Source organism: Nannospalax galili, unplaced genomic scaffold, assembly GCF_000622305.1.
Source record: "Nannospalax galili isolate Female #2095 unplaced genomic scaffold, S.galili_v1.0 scaffold996, whole genome shotgun sequence".
In the NCBI taxonomy this organism is placed as follows: Eukaryota; Metazoa; Chordata; class Mammalia; order Rodentia; family Spalacidae; genus Nannospalax; species Nannospalax galili.
This window is the reverse complement of record NW_008339436.1, coordinates 2,743,313-2,759,690: the sequence shown is the minus strand read 5'-3', so window position 1 is coordinate 2,759,690 and position 16,378 is coordinate 2,743,313. Positions and strand designations below refer to the sequence as shown.

The window sequence follows — 16,378 nt, the reverse complement described above, 5'->3', positions numbered from 1 at the left end:
GAACTGATACAGGCTTCCCTGAGAAATTCATTACTTCCAAGGTACAGGTGCTACTCAACTTCACCATAATGCTCTGATGTGATAGATGACATCCCCCAGTGTCCCAAACATCCCAGCGTAGCCCCACAACACCAGCCCCCGTAGAGTGCTGGCTGTTTTCCCATGTTGCTTATCGGGACCTTGGCTTTGTAACAGTCTGGTTCTTAGAGAGAAGATCCTATGGCACATGGCTGGTCTCGGAAAAAAAGATTCAAAATTCTAGGTATGACTTTTGCAGTGTGCTGGTTGCTTTCACACCACTAAGAAGTCAAGAAATCACAAGTCTGATCATTGCAAAGTCCAGCACCCTCTGGAACTGCATTTGCTTTCTCCTGTCATATTTACTGCACATATAACAAGCCAGATTATCTTGCTCTGGTTTCTCATGGGCCTTTGGATCGTGCCCTGTGTCCCCAGTCCCTCGCCCAAACAGGGCTGCTCACTTTAAATAGGGTTGGAGTTTTAGCTTCTCATGAAGAGTCACATGGGAGGTGGAGACACTGAGGTCATTGTAAATCCCTTCTGTGGAGGGGATGTATCTGAAACTTCTGGCCATATCTCCGAAATCAGTATTGATTTTTGACTTAGCCACAGTCAGCACTAGAAGAGAGAATTACCTTTGTCCAGCACCCATTCTGAGCCAGGAACTGTGGACTAATTGCTTTACAGTGTGACTCCAACCTAGGTTAACAACTCATTGGAGTCTAACTGTGAAGAGCTTTACTCTCTCACTAACTCCCACTTACTGTGGAAAAATGACAGGCAGGAGAGATGCAGACAGTAGGGATGGGGTCTTCAGGTTTCTGATGTCTACTGTGGAAATGGGACCAGCTGTCAAGGGCCATGTACCATCCCTCCCTGGGTAAGACGTGCCAAGATCTTTGCTTTGAACATGCTATGGGACCCTTGTACACCTCTGCTTTCCGTAACCACTGTGTCAAGTATCAATCTTACTGTTTAGAAGAAAGGAATTGAGATTCAGAGGAGTGAAGTGACTTGCCCTGGGTCACACAGACCACGAAGAGTGCAGGTGAAGGCAAAGTCAGGTGAGCCCGAGAGCTAAGCTTACTCATGAATTTCTGCTGCTCCGTTGCCTGTCATTTCCTCTGTCTGTTGCCTGTGCTGCAGTGGTGGCAAATGTCTCCTGTGACCACACACTGGCTCAGACCCATTCTCAGGTTGCCTGTCTTGACCTGAGAACTGCCTGAAGGCAATGTGTGGCCTCTGTGCCAATGCGATAGAGGGAGATGGAGGCGGCACAGTCCCTACATAAGTCAGCCATGCGTGTATCCCACTGAAATTCTGAAGGGGCCTTATGCAGATAGGAGTTGAATAAACCATTTAGTTTGGCCCCTCGCCTGCTTACTCTACAGATATGTGTACATATATACATATCTAAATATATATACAAATGTGTAAATTTCAATGATATTTTAATGGCAGTGATAGAGTCACTTAATAGTCAGAGCAATTTAAGAGTGAGCTAGAATATAAAGAGACAAGAGTCCCACCCAGTGTGGTCTGAGAACAGCAGCTGTCTGCATCCCCTGGCACCCATTTAAGCAGCACCTGGAGGGTGCTGGCTGCTCTTCTCCATGTGAGGTCACATTAAGAGCTAACCCTTCAAGGACTAGAGAGATGGCTCAATGGTTAAGAGCAGCGACTGCTCTTGCAGAGGACCTGGGTTCAGTTCCCAGTACCCACATGGCAGCTAACAACTGTTGGTAACTGCAGTTCCAGGGGATCTGATGCCCTCTTCTGACCTCTGCTGGTACTGTACCTCGCAGGTGCACTTACATACATGCAGGCAATACACTCATACACATAAAATAAAAATAATAAATATTTTTAAAACCTCACAGCTGGGAGGGGTGGCATGCCCCTGCAATCCCAGCACTGGGGAAGGAGAGGTAAGTTCAAGGTCAGCCTGGGCTGTGCAGTTAGACCTTGTCTCATAAAAAAGAAACAAATAAAAAGCACCCCAAACAAAGACATAACCTTCTTAGGATGTCCCCCCACTGTGGCCCGTGTCTGTCATCTCATCTGTCAGTTCATGCTGCCTGTCCTTCTCTTGATCTCTCCCAGAGCCACACAGCCAAGCCAGCCTCAGATATCCATGACCTTTCCTTCACTAGGAACTTCTCTTTGTCATCCATCCTCACATCCCTTCTCAGAGACAGAGCTGCTCCTCCCACTCTGCAGGGGAGGTAGGGGGGTGAAGACTATTCTAGAACGCGGGGAGAAACCTTCCATTCCATCACAGCCCCTCTCCTATCCTGGAAAGGAGCGACAGCTACACGTGGCAACTGGGCTCATTGATGTGGCAATTATCTGGTTAATCTGACGATGCCATTCTGAGGATCTTGCTGGAACCTCCTGCGTTTGCAGCTCTGCCCACCCTCATATTATTTACTTCTCCCTGTGCTCCAGCATGGCTCTGCACACGTCCTGCCTGGAAACCACTATCTGTCAAACTGCCCCCTTCCCCCCGGTGGGTAATACGAATTCAACTTTTATTTGGAGCAAAAGTTCCCAAGGGGTCACATGGCCCCATAACAAAAGATTATGATTTCTTATTGGTTTAATAGCATCTATTTTGTAATTCTGAATGTATTCTGTTTTAATTGGATTTGTTAAAGGAACAAAAGGGAATAGGTGCCTTACAATTAAAATAAAATTTTAAGATTATTAGTTTAACACACTAGAAAGGCCTTCTTCATCAACCACATGTTCAAAACACACAAACCAATCTTCACACAGGCAGAGGACAAAGGACCCACGCCAGACCCAGGGCCTTTAGATCCCAAGAGGTAAGCGCTGGCTCCATTTCAGCCACTGTTTTAAATTCTGCTTCTTTGGACAGAGGTTGCTTCTTTATCCTCTCACAGCTGCCCTTCCCTTGGAGGACCAGGAAACAGGGGTTCAGAGAAGCAGTGTGGCAGGGTGGATGTACAGAGCCCTTAACCCAGGAGAGCTAGCCACCTGCTCCCCATTCACCATCCATGGCAGGTTCGATGGTCTTCCCAGCCTAATGACCCTCAGATTCTATTGCTGTTAATGGATAACAGAGTGGCTGCTTCTTGGGTGGGATGAAGCAAGGGAGGAACAGCATGGAAGCCTTGTGAGGGGTGGGGAATAAAGCATGAGCGGTGGGGTCAAACCGGCCAATGGTGGACTTGTGATCCCAGGACTCCAGCTGGATAGAAACACCGTTCAAACAGCAGCCTGACACCTTCATGTGCTGTGATATCCTTCCTTGCCTCCCTGGGTACAAGGGTTTCAGTTCATCCTGGAGGACAAGGGGACACATGGACCCTTTAGGGGCTCTGGCATCATGTGAGAAGGCCTGTGATGTCTGTCCCCTGTCCCCTGACACCTCTTTGCCCTGACACAGAACTAACCCCATCCATTGCTTTTTCATACACTTTAAAAGGATTTCTAGAACACAAAGAATATTTCATAAGAACTTTATGGGTGGGGGGAGACTTAGGTTACCTCTTGCACATCAAATGTTTGTTGATCACCAATGTGGTGGCCAGCCCTGAATGTGGCAATCTTGGAGAGAGGAGAGAGAGAGAGAGAGAGAGAGAGAGAGAGAGAGAGAGAGAGAGAGAGAATGCCACATGTGTGAGGGTATCCGTGGAGGTTAAAAGAGGGCATTGGATCCCCTCGAACTGAAGTTACAGGTGACTGTGACTTGGCTGACATGGGTACTGGGAACCGAACCTGGATCCTCTGTCTGGAAGAGCCGCAGATGCTCTTAATTGCTGAGCCATCTCTCCAACTCCCAGAAATGGGTTTTGAATGCGTGGCTGTGATGACATGTGTGCCACAGAGTGAGTGTGCTGGCAGAGGCTTGATAGTGTCACAACTGGATCTGTTTTAACTTAGTTAAACATAGAAGAGAGAGGGAGCGAGAGAGAGAGAGAGCGAGAGAGAGAGAGAGCGAGAGAGAGAGAGAGCGAGAGAGAGAGAGAGAGAGAGAGAGAGAGAGAGAGAGAGAGAGAGGAGACCAGGGTGGCGGCAGAAGGTTGAGATGGAGCAAGGAGATGGGGCTGAGAAGACAGAAGAGATGTGCCCCACTATTGGGAATACATGGAACTGCTTCCAAGAATCTCTCTTCAGGAAATAAAGGCAGAACTTTCAGCATAACCATGTTTGTTTCTGGTGGTGCCATATAAAATAACAAAGAACAATTCAAGCACTGAATACAGGACAATTGTTAAATAATTACTGTATAGTCATAGAATGAATTTCATAGAAAGCAGGAACTAGAGCAAAATATTAAATGCATGAGGAGGCTGGAGAGATGGCTCAGCGGTTAAGAGCACTGGCTGCTTCTGCAGACGACCTGGGTTCAATTCCCAGCACCACATGGAGGCTAAGGACCATCTGTAACTCCAGTTCCAGGGGATCCAATACCCTCTTCTGACTTTTGCGGGCCTTGCAGGCATGTAGTGCGCGTATATATATATATATATATATATATATACATATATATATATATATGTGTGTGTGTGTGTGTAGGTATGTGTGTATATATACACACACATACAAAATCATACACATAAAATAGAAAGAATTTTAAAAAGAATTTAAATATCTGGGTGAGCCCAGTGCTCTTATGAGCCTGCAGACACTCACGGAAAGGGCAGTGAAAAACCCAGGCAGGTAGCACTGGTGTATTCCCTGGAGGTCATAGTACTAGGTTGTTTTTCTTTCTTGCATATCTGTAGAGTTTCCAAATCCAGATTCTCTACAATGTATCAGATATCTAACCCTAATCCAGAAAGCTCCAAACAGATTCACATACGTGTTCACACATGTTCACATATACTCACACACAAAGCCACTTTTCTCAGATTACATGAATTCTGTTATGGGACCTATGCTGCTCTGTTTAAAATAGGCGTGTGTGCGTGTGTGTGTGTGTGTCTGTGTGTGTGTGTGTGTGTGTGCGTGTGTGTGCGTGTGAGTGACTCTAAGGTGGTAAACATACTTGGGTCAGACAAGGAAATCTGAGGAAAAGTGCTGAACAAAGATGAAAAGGATCAAGCATACTCAGAGCCTGGTAGCTAGTCTAGAGGCTGAAAGACCAGGACTGCAACCCTACTTACCCATACCCTGCTATCATGTGACCTTGGGTGAGTCACTGTCCTTCTCTGACTCAATTTCCTTAGGTAGGACAGTCCCAGAGAATAAGAGGCATGCAGCATGAGGGATGCTTAGCACAGGTGTGAGGTAGCTACCTGCTCAGGGGCAGGCCTGCACACGTCTGTCTAGGAATAGTTAGCTGCTGGAGAAACAGAAAAGGCAGAAAGGAACACAGACAAAGTCAGGGGTAGCAGGAGAAGAAGGTAGTATGTATCCAGGGGGTAGATTTGCTATATGTAGTAAGAGCAGTTGATGGAACCTTCTAGACTGTAGGCCAGGCAAAGAGAAAACCGAAAAGTAGGCTGAAACATCTGGTGGCCCTGACATTCACTATTCATTTTCTCACTTTTTATGAGCGCCTTCTGGGCCTTATCTTGTTTAATCCATCTACCTCGCTGCTCAGAAAACACTTCGCTTCCCAGACAAAAAAGGCCAAAGCCTTGATAGGTCGTCCCCAGTCAAGTCACACACTACCCAAGGAGAGCCAGCTCGCTTGGCTTCCTTTGCTGTGCACCTAGCCGCCATTTCACTTTTTCAAGGAACTATGACTTTACAATGTCATGCAGTGAATTTAGTTTTCTGAGCCATCAGGCAAAGCCTGGCTTTATCACATTCTCCAGGATTTGGCAGGAGTTGAGCTAAGTCCTGCGAAAATGTTTGTCCAGGCCAAGCCCCATCCTCACGGCTCATCTCAGACTGAAAAGAAGGTGCATGTGGGTCACAGACTCAGTCATGGGCATTAGGATAAGTTCCGTTGATCTGAGATTGACAGAGAGCTGGGACAATGACAGTTGGTGGGGAAGCAGATTGCTGATGAGCTGAAAGTTCTTGTCTGCTCTTGATGCAGTCTGCCTTCCCAGAGAAAGGGTAGGTTCAGTCACATACCTCATATTCTGTAGGTACAAGGAACCTGAAAATGTCACCTGACTTCCACTCTCCTGTCACTTGACTAATAAGAAGAAGAAAGTACAGAAATCCCTTACCAGTCTGGGACCTTGAGAGAGAAGTAGTGCCACCAAACACTAGCACCTATAGACAGGCTTGGGCACTCCAGGACTCTGTGGGACAATGGCTGTCTCAACACCTCTCTTCTGTCCTGCAGGCTGAAGCTCAAAGCCAAGGGACATGGTCTCCACCATGTTCTGGAAGCCAGTCACAAGCCCTTGCCCTCCATACATATGTGACTCTGTGCACAAGTCTCTTGGCCTTTCTGAGCCTGCATTTGGGTGGCACAGTGTCTGCTATTCAGTGGTCATGTAACATCGTGGGGGTCATGACTGTATTAAGAACCTATCATGTGCCAGAGCTTGTGCAAAGCAATAACACTACACTGTTTGGAACATGTTGGCATTTGATTTCTGCCTCCAGATTGCAGATATGGGTGATATTAGCCACGCACTGGGCATTTTATAGACATTATAAATAATTCTTCTGCTGCCTGCTGTGTTGATTTTCCTGTCCAATAGATACAACAAATGAGGCTCAGAGAGGCCAAGAAGCTTGTCTGAAGTCACAAAATCTCTTAACAGGGGACCTGTCATTCCTACCATACCAATCATGGAAATGGGAATGTGTTCCAGCATGTTTTATGAAGAATGCCTCCTTCCAAAGCCCAGTTCAACCTAAGACTGAGGTACTGGTTAGAGGCTTCCAGCATTCAGTATAACTGATAGGAGAGGTTTACTATTGGATTTTTCAAGAGATGGGTTGTCTCTAGACCCCTCCGCAGTTAAAAGCAGTGAGATGAAGCAACCTTAACAGCTCAACCTTCCTCAGTGAATAAGCACGCCCATTTCCATTCCCTTGGAGGGCTTAATTGGCTGAGTCAAACAGGATGGGCCAGCAGAAATGTTCAGAGAAACCCAGGTTTCAACAAGAACCAAGTGTGATCCCATGTCTCCATCTGTTCACACATCTCCCTTGCCAAGCTTGCACGTGGCCCCAGGCGCCTGAAGATACCAGCTTCCTTCCTGTCCCCAGCTAGTTATTTTTCTGACCGGGTCTCAGGGTGTGAGGCTGTGTCTCCTAAATAATGCATTAGCTGGAGTCTGGGCTTTGTAAATAAAGCAACCAGAACAGGCATCCTGGAGTTGCTTACCCCCAGCGGGAGAAGGGAAAAGCAGGTTTGAAACTGATGCTGTTAGGCAAAGTTAAAGCAAATCGCTACCTGAAGGGCCCCAAGAAGTAAAACCTTACCTGCCTTTTGTCTGGTTCCTCCTCTACTGGAAACTTTGTCACCATGCAACAAGAGACTTGGGACATGGAGTTAATTAGCATAATACTGACGCCAGCCTACAAAGCCAAAGGACACAAGGCTGAAAGTGTCTCCAGGATACTTGTCCCCCAGGGAGAGGAAACCTGATCTGTGATTCCTATGACCCCTGAAGCTGGGTGTTTGCTCTGAGCTCAGCCAGCAGGGTAGTGGGAGAAGATTAGAGTAGCCAACAAAGAGGCTTTCCATGGCAACTGCCTAGAATGGACATGGAAAAGCCGCACAGCACCCTTTAAGGAACGTTATCTTCAGTAGCATTCAGTCCCATAAAACAGCATTTGACCTCTGATTTCCCTGTGTAGACTTTTCCTGACCATTTGTTGCAGGGATGACTGTCTTTTACATGTTTATTTACCTGAATTTAATTGTTTTTCTTTCAGTATTTTTTTCTTCACTCTTTTCCGTATATTACTTCAACCACAGGGCTCATAAAGACACCCAAGTCTGGAATAATTTTCTCTCCACTGATTGTTGTCATCAACTGTTGATGTGCTGTCTCTGGGTTCTGGACTTTGAACCAATGCATGGGCCTGAGACTCAGACCTTTCCTGTTGGTTTCACTGCAGCACTGTTTGAGGAGTAAGGCTGTACTGAATATGTTTGTACATTTAAGGGCTTCGTTTTCATTTTTCCTTTAGATGTACTTTCTAGCAATTAAGAAAACCAGCCAAACGACTCAAGTATCTCCAATAGTCTGCAAATAAGAAAATAACATGTAGATAAATGAGAAATTACATGTGTAGAAAAAAAATCAAACTGTAAATTCTTCCACCCAAGCATGGATTAGAAAAGAAATAAAATAGCTATCAAACAAAGCAAGTACATATTTTTTAAAACATTTAAAATATATTTTATTATTTTTATTTTATGTGAATGAGTGTTTTTATATGCCTGCATGTAGGTAAATGCACCTGTGTCGTGCAATGCCCACAGAGGACAGAAGAGGCTGTCAGATCCCCTGGAGCTGGAGTTACGGACAGTTGTTAGCTGCCATGTGGGTGCTGGGATTCAAACCCGGGTCTTCTGCAAGAACAGTCAGTGTTCTTAACTGCTGAGCCATCTCTCTAGTCCCCACAAGTACATATTTTTAATCCATAATTAATCCAAGCAGTAAAATTTTTGGAAAGTATAAAAGAGCAAAATTAAATATAATTCAAAAATACAATTACAATTCACTACTAAATAAAGATTTTAAAGACTGAATACTATTTTATGGTTTGGTCCAAAAAGAGGATAAAATAAACCATATCACTGAATTTACACAGTACATGGATTTAAATGAATTAACAAATAAATATAATTTTATACTTTTTAAAGAACCCCAAATTTTACTGCACAGTACTTTTGTAATCGGAATATATAATTCAAATGAGAAAACAATATAAATCATAAAATGCAGATAAATAAAACAAAAACAATTCTTTAAAAGAAGAAGTTATGCAAGCAGAAAAGCAGATTTAAAGTAGATATGTGTAAAGCCTCATGAAAAGTAAAACCATGTGTAACTTTAGCAGCTGGTTATTTTATGAGCATCCAGATCCGCATTCAAAGCATCATGTCAGGACCAGGACATGTAGTAGGAATTTGGTGTATCTGCTAATGCTCACTTTTGAACTGAGTATTTCTAAATACATGTCCATTGCTGGTTTCTCAGCTATTAACTTTTTAATGAAATCAGGACTAAGATGTCTGTTGTTATTGTTTGCTTTTGTTTCTGTTCCCCTTGTAAAGAAAGACCTCAGTCTTCAGAGTCAGGACCCTTGTCAAGCTCTCTCCTAGCAGGTTCTGTGACCATTCGATGTGTCAGGAATTCATAGTGCCTGCTCTGGGCACCAGCAACACATTTCACACCTGACTGTACACCACTTCCTCTCCATGAAATAACATGTGTATTCTTTCCAGCCGGGGGTTTGCCTTCCATTGCCAGAGTAGTGAAACTTTCATGAAGATTCAGTGAAACAATCATTACCTTCATTTATTGATGAGGAAATGGGTCTTTGTGAAAATCAGACAATAGGTGAAAGGTCTGCATAGTCTGAAAAGGGCTAGACCATTATCAAGTGTTACTGTTTTTAGGTCTAAAGCTGAATGTAAGGTTTGCATGCTAGGGAAATGAGAGAGGAAGCCGGAACACAAAGACTGTGGCCCACTGAGCAAGAAGAACTCTATTTGAAAGAATGTCGGTTTGAAGATTCTTTTTCTTTCTTTCTTTCTTTCTTCTCTCTCTGTCTCTCTGTGTCTCTCTGTCTCTGTCTCTGTTTCTCTATCTCCCCCTTCTTTCCTTCTTTCCTTCCTTTTTTTTTCCTGAAGCAAGTCTCACTCTATAGTCCAGGCTAGCCTCAAACTTTCTGTGTACTTTCCAGAATCCCTGGTAGTGGGGTTTCATATGTGAACCACAATTCCTGGCTCTCCCCATGGATTTCTATTGACCTGTTACCCGAATTCGAAAATCAGGGTTCAGTTTAACCCAAATTTGCTTCTGAAGCAAGTTGGAAAGTGCATTTCCAGTGCCAGTCTCTTGGTAGATGGCTACTTCTGTTGTGTACTGTCTCCAGGATCATCCAACAGGTATTTTAATCTATCCCAGGAGCCTCACTCAGGTAAAGACTGTGCAAGACCTAGGCTGCTGTCTTCTGAGAAGCAGGACAAACCTACCAACAGACATGTGTCTTCAGTATACTGAAATTAGTGAATTTTCTTCATTGTGGTTTGTGTTTTTCTGACATCTTTTAGCATGAGAATCAAATCCCTCAGCTTCCCACTAACCCATGCCATCATGTTTTCACAACCATTTCCCAAAAAACATGAGAGAAGTTGGAAATGCAGAGGACATGAATCTACTTCAACTCAAAAGCTCAGTTTAGACTTTGGGCCCACCTTGACTATCTGCCAAGTTGGACTAGATCTAACCTCCTAGTACCAGAGGCAATGGGAAGAATCCAGATTCCTTCCTAAATGAAGAGGGTACAGACTCCAGGCAGACAAGTTCCTGGCAGAGACCTTTAGGTCTGGAAACTCACCTACTATCTCTGAAGGTCCAAAGCTAAGTTGTCTTGTGGACCCCTCTAGGGAAGATGCAAGATCTTGGAATATAGCCTGGATTCTCCTTCATGGCCTAACCTTCCAGAAGTCTGGCTTCCAAGTGAAATGGAGACGGTCGGGTTAAACTAGCTCAAAGCATGACCATGAGGCAAACCAAGGGCACTGATCTGTGGTGTTTGGAGTCTAGAATGCCCCACGGTAACAGGATATGACCACAAGTAAAGCCGCCTGGGTGAAATCTCAGAATAAAGAAGGGAGAATTTGAAATGAATCTAATTTGAGCAGTTGCTTGCTCATCTTTGGAACTCGCCCAGGAGAGGATGAATAGTGATGTCTAGAGATGAAGAGGAGATAGGTTGACATCATGCGCTCTGTGGACTCTAAGCTGGACTGCCTTCAGGATAACCAGGGTAACACTCCCTCCTCCTCCCATCCTCAGTGGCTTCATTTGAGTCCTTTTGTTCTTCTAAACTCAACTCTAGGTTGCTGAAGGGCCTAGACTCTTGCCCTGTAACTCAGTACAGATTCCCAGTGACTTCTGCAAGCTCACTAGGATGACAGATGCAGGTGACAAATTATTCCAAAATCATCAGAAAGGTTTTGGGGGCACTGGTTATGTCTTGATTAGAAAGCTGCTCCCCACTCTTGTCATGGCAATTTCTTCCTTCTAGAGCAGGAAACAAGTGATCTGCTCTTGACCAATAACCATGTCTGTTAGCATCACATCTATGAGGGAGTCCGTGTCCACACCTGTTCTGGTCTTATTCACACCCACAGTTGCACTTGATCTCCACAATCCCATGCAAATGTGGTCAGTGTATTGGAAGGATGAACTTTTAAAGGTTCAGGCAGTCCTGGCATCCTGCTGAGGTTCCCCAGTCAAATAGTATAAATTAAATCTGGATCCAGGTTTTCTGGGTTCCAGAACCACAGCTCTTTCCATCACTGCCTCTTCCAAAACTGAGGAGGGCTTTTAGAAAGTCAAGAGCCACATCTGACATTTTGTTTAATCTCAAACCTCATCATGATGGGAAAATTACTTTATCATTTGAAAACTCTTTTTTGTTACTCACCAGGTATGTACAATAAATCACATGGGCCATTTCAAGAGTTATATTTGCTTTTATGAGAAATTTTAGTTTAAAAAGTAGAACTTACTATTGATTGGATATCTTCTCACCATTGGAAATGGCGTCTTCTGATGGTACCAGAAATGATGGATCTTCCTTGGAGCCCATAGCCGATGGTCTAGGGATGAGATAGGAAAGGCCTTTTGCTCCTACACTCCATTCCACATGAGAGAAACATCACAAATGACCAAAGGCAAAGTTCTAGAATCTTTTCTGAAAGGAAGGATGGTAGAGGCTCTTTTATTTCCTGAACTCTGAAAGGCCATGTTTTACCCCAAGTTCTTACTATTCTTTCATATTTTCAAGTAGTAAGATTAGAATGTTTCGGTACACTGACATTCACATACTCGTGGCTCTGGAAGGAGCAGAACTTTCAGGAATATCCCTGAGGGTTCAAAATAATGACCCTTACTGTCTCCAGCCCAGGTTCTGCTCTCATTTACAGCCGTGAGGCAGCCTGCCCTTCAGAACTTGGGTGAGGGGTAAGATAAGAGAGGATGCAAACAAGACTCTGTAGCTGGTACTGTAAACCTGATCCTGCTTTGCCTGCATGTGCTGTTCTGGTTGGTTTCCTGGAGAAAATAGACCACATAGATGACTTCTTTACTGGGAAGGAAGGGGCGAATCCCAGCCTGGGAATTGCTCCCTTATAGGAAAATCTACCAAGAAACTAAATACAGAGGAGTTGGGGTACTCAGGGCAGATGATGCAGAGGTGGGCCTATGATGGGAGGGTTGGGAGGTCGCTTCCCTGCTGGGGTAATTAGACAGCCAAGCTTTTTCTAGCTGAGGTCTGGGGAGGTTCTGGAAGGCCTAGCATAGCAGCTGGTGTGGGGAGATGGATCTATGGGCATCTGAGCAGGATTGTGCCAGGGAACGGACAGTACAAGGAGTGCGATTTGGGTTTGGTTTGGTGGAACATCTTGAACAGAGAGACTTGATCTTGAGAGTAGAAAGAGACTTTCATAGAGATAGTGAGGAAGAAAACAAGTGGCAGAGGAAAGTAAGTGCACGCCTAAGGCTGAAGAACTGAATGGTGGGGACAGGATCCCTTTCCTGTACCCTTCCCAACACTGATTTCAGGTAAACCTTTGAATTCTTTCTTCCAGATTGGCCAACCATAGTTATCTCTTTGCTTCACTTCGTATGTCTTAATAATGGAAGTGTAAGTTGGTACAGCCTTTTAAGAGAACGATTTGACAATATGCAGCAAAATTGAAAATGTTCTTTACTGCTTAACCTAGTAGTGTCACAGCCAGAAATCCAGCTGTGTGGTAGGCTGAGGCTACAAAACCAATCCTACAGAGCAATGTGAGCTGGTCTATAGGAGTCTTGTTGAGCAAGTAAGGTGGTGGGGGGAGAACTGCACATGTGACCTGGTTCCATTCATGATCAATTAAAAACAAAATAATGCAAGCAGGTGGACAAACAGTTGTGCCAAGGTTCTTTTTGGAATGACATACTAGAAACTGTTCATTGAATGTGTTTACTGAGTAGAAGCAGTAGTTTGGAGGCTTATGTTTTATAGCCTCCCGTGGTGTTTGTATTTTTTCTGAATCACGTCCATATTTATATTCTGCATATCCTGGAGACATATTCACAGGTCACACTTAAGGTAGCAGTTGTTCTGAAGTGTGTAAGAGGACGGTGATTGTCCAAGAACAGCTTGGACAATGGTCAGGCTGTGCTGGCCTGTGCGAGCTTCCCCGTGCTTTGGGAAGTCTGGCCTCACAAAGCCCCAAGAAGCCCCGTCGCCCCTTACTCATGTTCATGTCCTGGGATATTTTGTCAACATCATGTTTTTCTGTTCCATAGGAGACACCCTGGCTTCAACAGGACCATGCTGCAGAGGTGGCAGGTACAGTGACTCCCTGGTGGGGGCATGGGGAGACCCTGCAGGATGCAAAACAGGAAGTACCTAAGGCCCCAGCAAGAGGAGGCATGCCGCTTACTCAAGAAGGAAGTTTGTGTTTTCAGTTTGCTGAAATGTTCTACATCTTTCCCTGACAAGGTCTCAGGGATGAAAGATCATCTTTGAGCACTGGAATCAGAACTGGGGAGTATGTGTATGTGTACACACATGTATACTACGGATGCCTCTGTAGGCACACATACTCCCTGTCCCTGAAGACATACACACATACATACTTGGAGGGTGGTTACACATGTCATTTCTGAGGAAACACTCATGACTCTCAGCACAAATGAGCTACCAGCCTGGAGTCCTCAGTGAGGAAGGGACTACAAAGGAACCAGTTCTATAGATCATAAAGTGCCAAGAATGTAACTCTTGGTCACTGATACCCCAAGTCCTCTCCTAAGGATCAAGCCAAGAAAAGGAGAGTCCCTGCGCATGCAGGCTTCGGATCAGGGGGGCTATCCTGGCCTGTTCATTCACTAGGTGGTTTTGATATCTTTTCCCCATATGTAGTTCCTATCACCATTTGTGAATGTTTAGCTTAAGCCAGAAAGTTTTTGAGAGAGTACTATCCTATCAGAGGGGGACAGGGACAAAGCCATTCCTAGAGGCTCAGAGGATGGCAGTCACCCAGCAGTCTAGTGGGGACCCCTTTCTCTGTGTCTACCATGTCCTTCGGCTCATTTTTCTAACAGTGAAAGGGTCAGCAGTGAGTTCATCCCAAGCATTTGTCCTGGCATTGAATCAGCATTTGAGTACCACACCTGACAATTAGCATCCAAGAAAGCTGTACCATGGCTTTAGATTACTTGACTGCCTTTACTTTCTCTATCGAACATGTGTGGTGCTAGCTCCTGCACAAGATGTGGGTAAATATCTAGGTGTCACCTGCCCGTTTTTGCCAAAGAGCTTAGGTCTTCTGGTGGGTGCTGGGGCCAGGTCCCTGTGGCTTCAGGAGGATATCAGATATGTTTGGTTTGTCTCCTCTGTGTCTCTTCTGGTAGAAAAGGGAAATCAGCAATTTTGAATACCTTATGCATCTCAACACGCTGGCTGGGAGAACGTATAATGATTACATGCAGTACCCCGTGTTTCCCTGGGTCCTCGCTGACTACACCTCAGAGGTAAGGCATTTTCCAGGATACACCACAGGAGCTCTGAGGCATCCCACCCCAATCATCAACACACAGAGCCTCACTGGGAGGCTCAGCTCCCTAGGCCTCAAGAATGCTAGCTGCTTCCAAAGCCATAGCAGCCATAACAGCCTTTGCCCGGGTTTCACCTGTATAATAATCAACACATCTGGTGCACATGAGCCCCAGAGTGTTTTCTGTCACCTCTGAAGGCAACTGCTATCCATCTGCTGTGTGGCTAGATGCTTCTGTGTGCCTACACTGGGGGCACTATAGTCCCAGTGAGGCAGGCCATGGGATTTATTTCTAGAATCAACAAGTGGAGAAAGAGTGAAGGAGACAGAGACAGGGAGAAAAAGAAAAGATAAAGAACAATAGCCACTTTGCCTAGCTTGGCTCTGGTAGTGGAGATACAGGATCTGAATGGAGACCAGACATTTATCTCTCTTGGCCTCCAATCACAACCCTCAGCAGACAAGGGAGGAGGGGGAGGATGAGGAAGAGGAGCAGGAGGAGGAGGAGGAAAGCCACACAGCTAGACCAAAGCGATGCGTATATCTACACTGGACATCCAGTCCACGGAGTGGGTTCTGGGCCTCTGGGCCATGGGCAGCAGGGAATGTGTTGGGTGTGTGTGAAGAACAGAAGTGTTGAGTCATCATTGGTCAGATCAACCTGACAAGCCCTACCTAGGAATGCTTATGTGGAAGAGTATAGGTTTTGGAAGAGGGAGAGGTAGTCTTCTGGGACCTTCCCTCTCCATGTAAGACGTTGAATGCAGTACCACTGTCTCACCAGCCACACATTGTTTTTTCTCACACCGATAATCTACCTGAAACCAGGACATTTCAAATGCTTCTGCTTCCAAATCCAAGGATTAATTCACACTTGTAAAGTGGTGGCAATTTGATAAGTCTTTTCTGTTTTAACTCATGCCCTGTATTTAAAATTGTGATTACTCTCCGGTATTTAAAAGCTAGGAGATTAGGGCCTGGGGATATAGTGTTATGAGTAAGAATACTTTCTGTAAAACATGAGGACCAAGTTTGAATCCCCAAGCACCCATGTAAAGTCAGGCATGGGCTTTCATGCCAGTGACACTGGTATTGGGGAGGTGGCAGAGACAGATGGAGCCCAAGAGCTTACTGGCAAGCCAGCCTTGTCAAAGTCATGAGCTTCTGGTTCAGGGAGAGACCCTGTTAAGAAGCAATAAGGTCTCTGCATACTCACACGTGGGCATGTGAACCTGCACACTCACATGGGTGCACCAAACATACATATAATCCATACATACATACATGCAATATATCATACACACAAAAAAGAGAGATTTTCCCAGAAAATCTAGAAATTTTGGAAAATCAGAAGATCATAGATATGAGCCATTCTGACCCAGTGAGAACAACGGAAGCCGAGAGTGAGATTCTGTGTGGCTCTCTATCAATCACTGGTGGTGGAGGAGAGCCTGTTCCCTCTTGCCATGGCCTGGCTTCTGCCAGTATTTAAGGTGATGACATAACTGTCCATCAGTCAAGCCACAGAGACTCAGTGCTAGTGAAAAGAGAGGCTTATAAAAGAAACTTCCCCTCTTACAGGGAGATGCACACTCCAGGGATTCTCAGTCCTCCACTAATGTCTAGCAAATGTCTTCTGAAGACACTATGGTGAATTTCCAAGTTCATCCCACTGTG

At 45.0% G+C, this 16,378-nt stretch overlaps 1 protein-coding gene across 3 annotated transcripts in view; it reads left to right on the top strand.

The window, feature by feature from the left end:
* The window catches only part of Wdfy4 (WDFY family member 4), a 274,936-nt gene that overhangs the window by 229,250 nt on the left and 29,308 nt on the right, over positions 1–16,378 (top strand). For all 3 annotated transcript variants that reach the window (XM_029564047.1, XM_029564048.1, XM_029564046.1), the window contains exons 49-50: positions 13,452–13,494; positions 14,559–14,678. In XM_029564047.1, the coding sequence (XP_029419907.1) occupies positions 13,452–13,494; positions 14,559–14,678 (163 nt within the window). The remainder of the gene's footprint in view (positions 1–13,451; positions 13,495–14,558; positions 14,679–16,378) is intronic.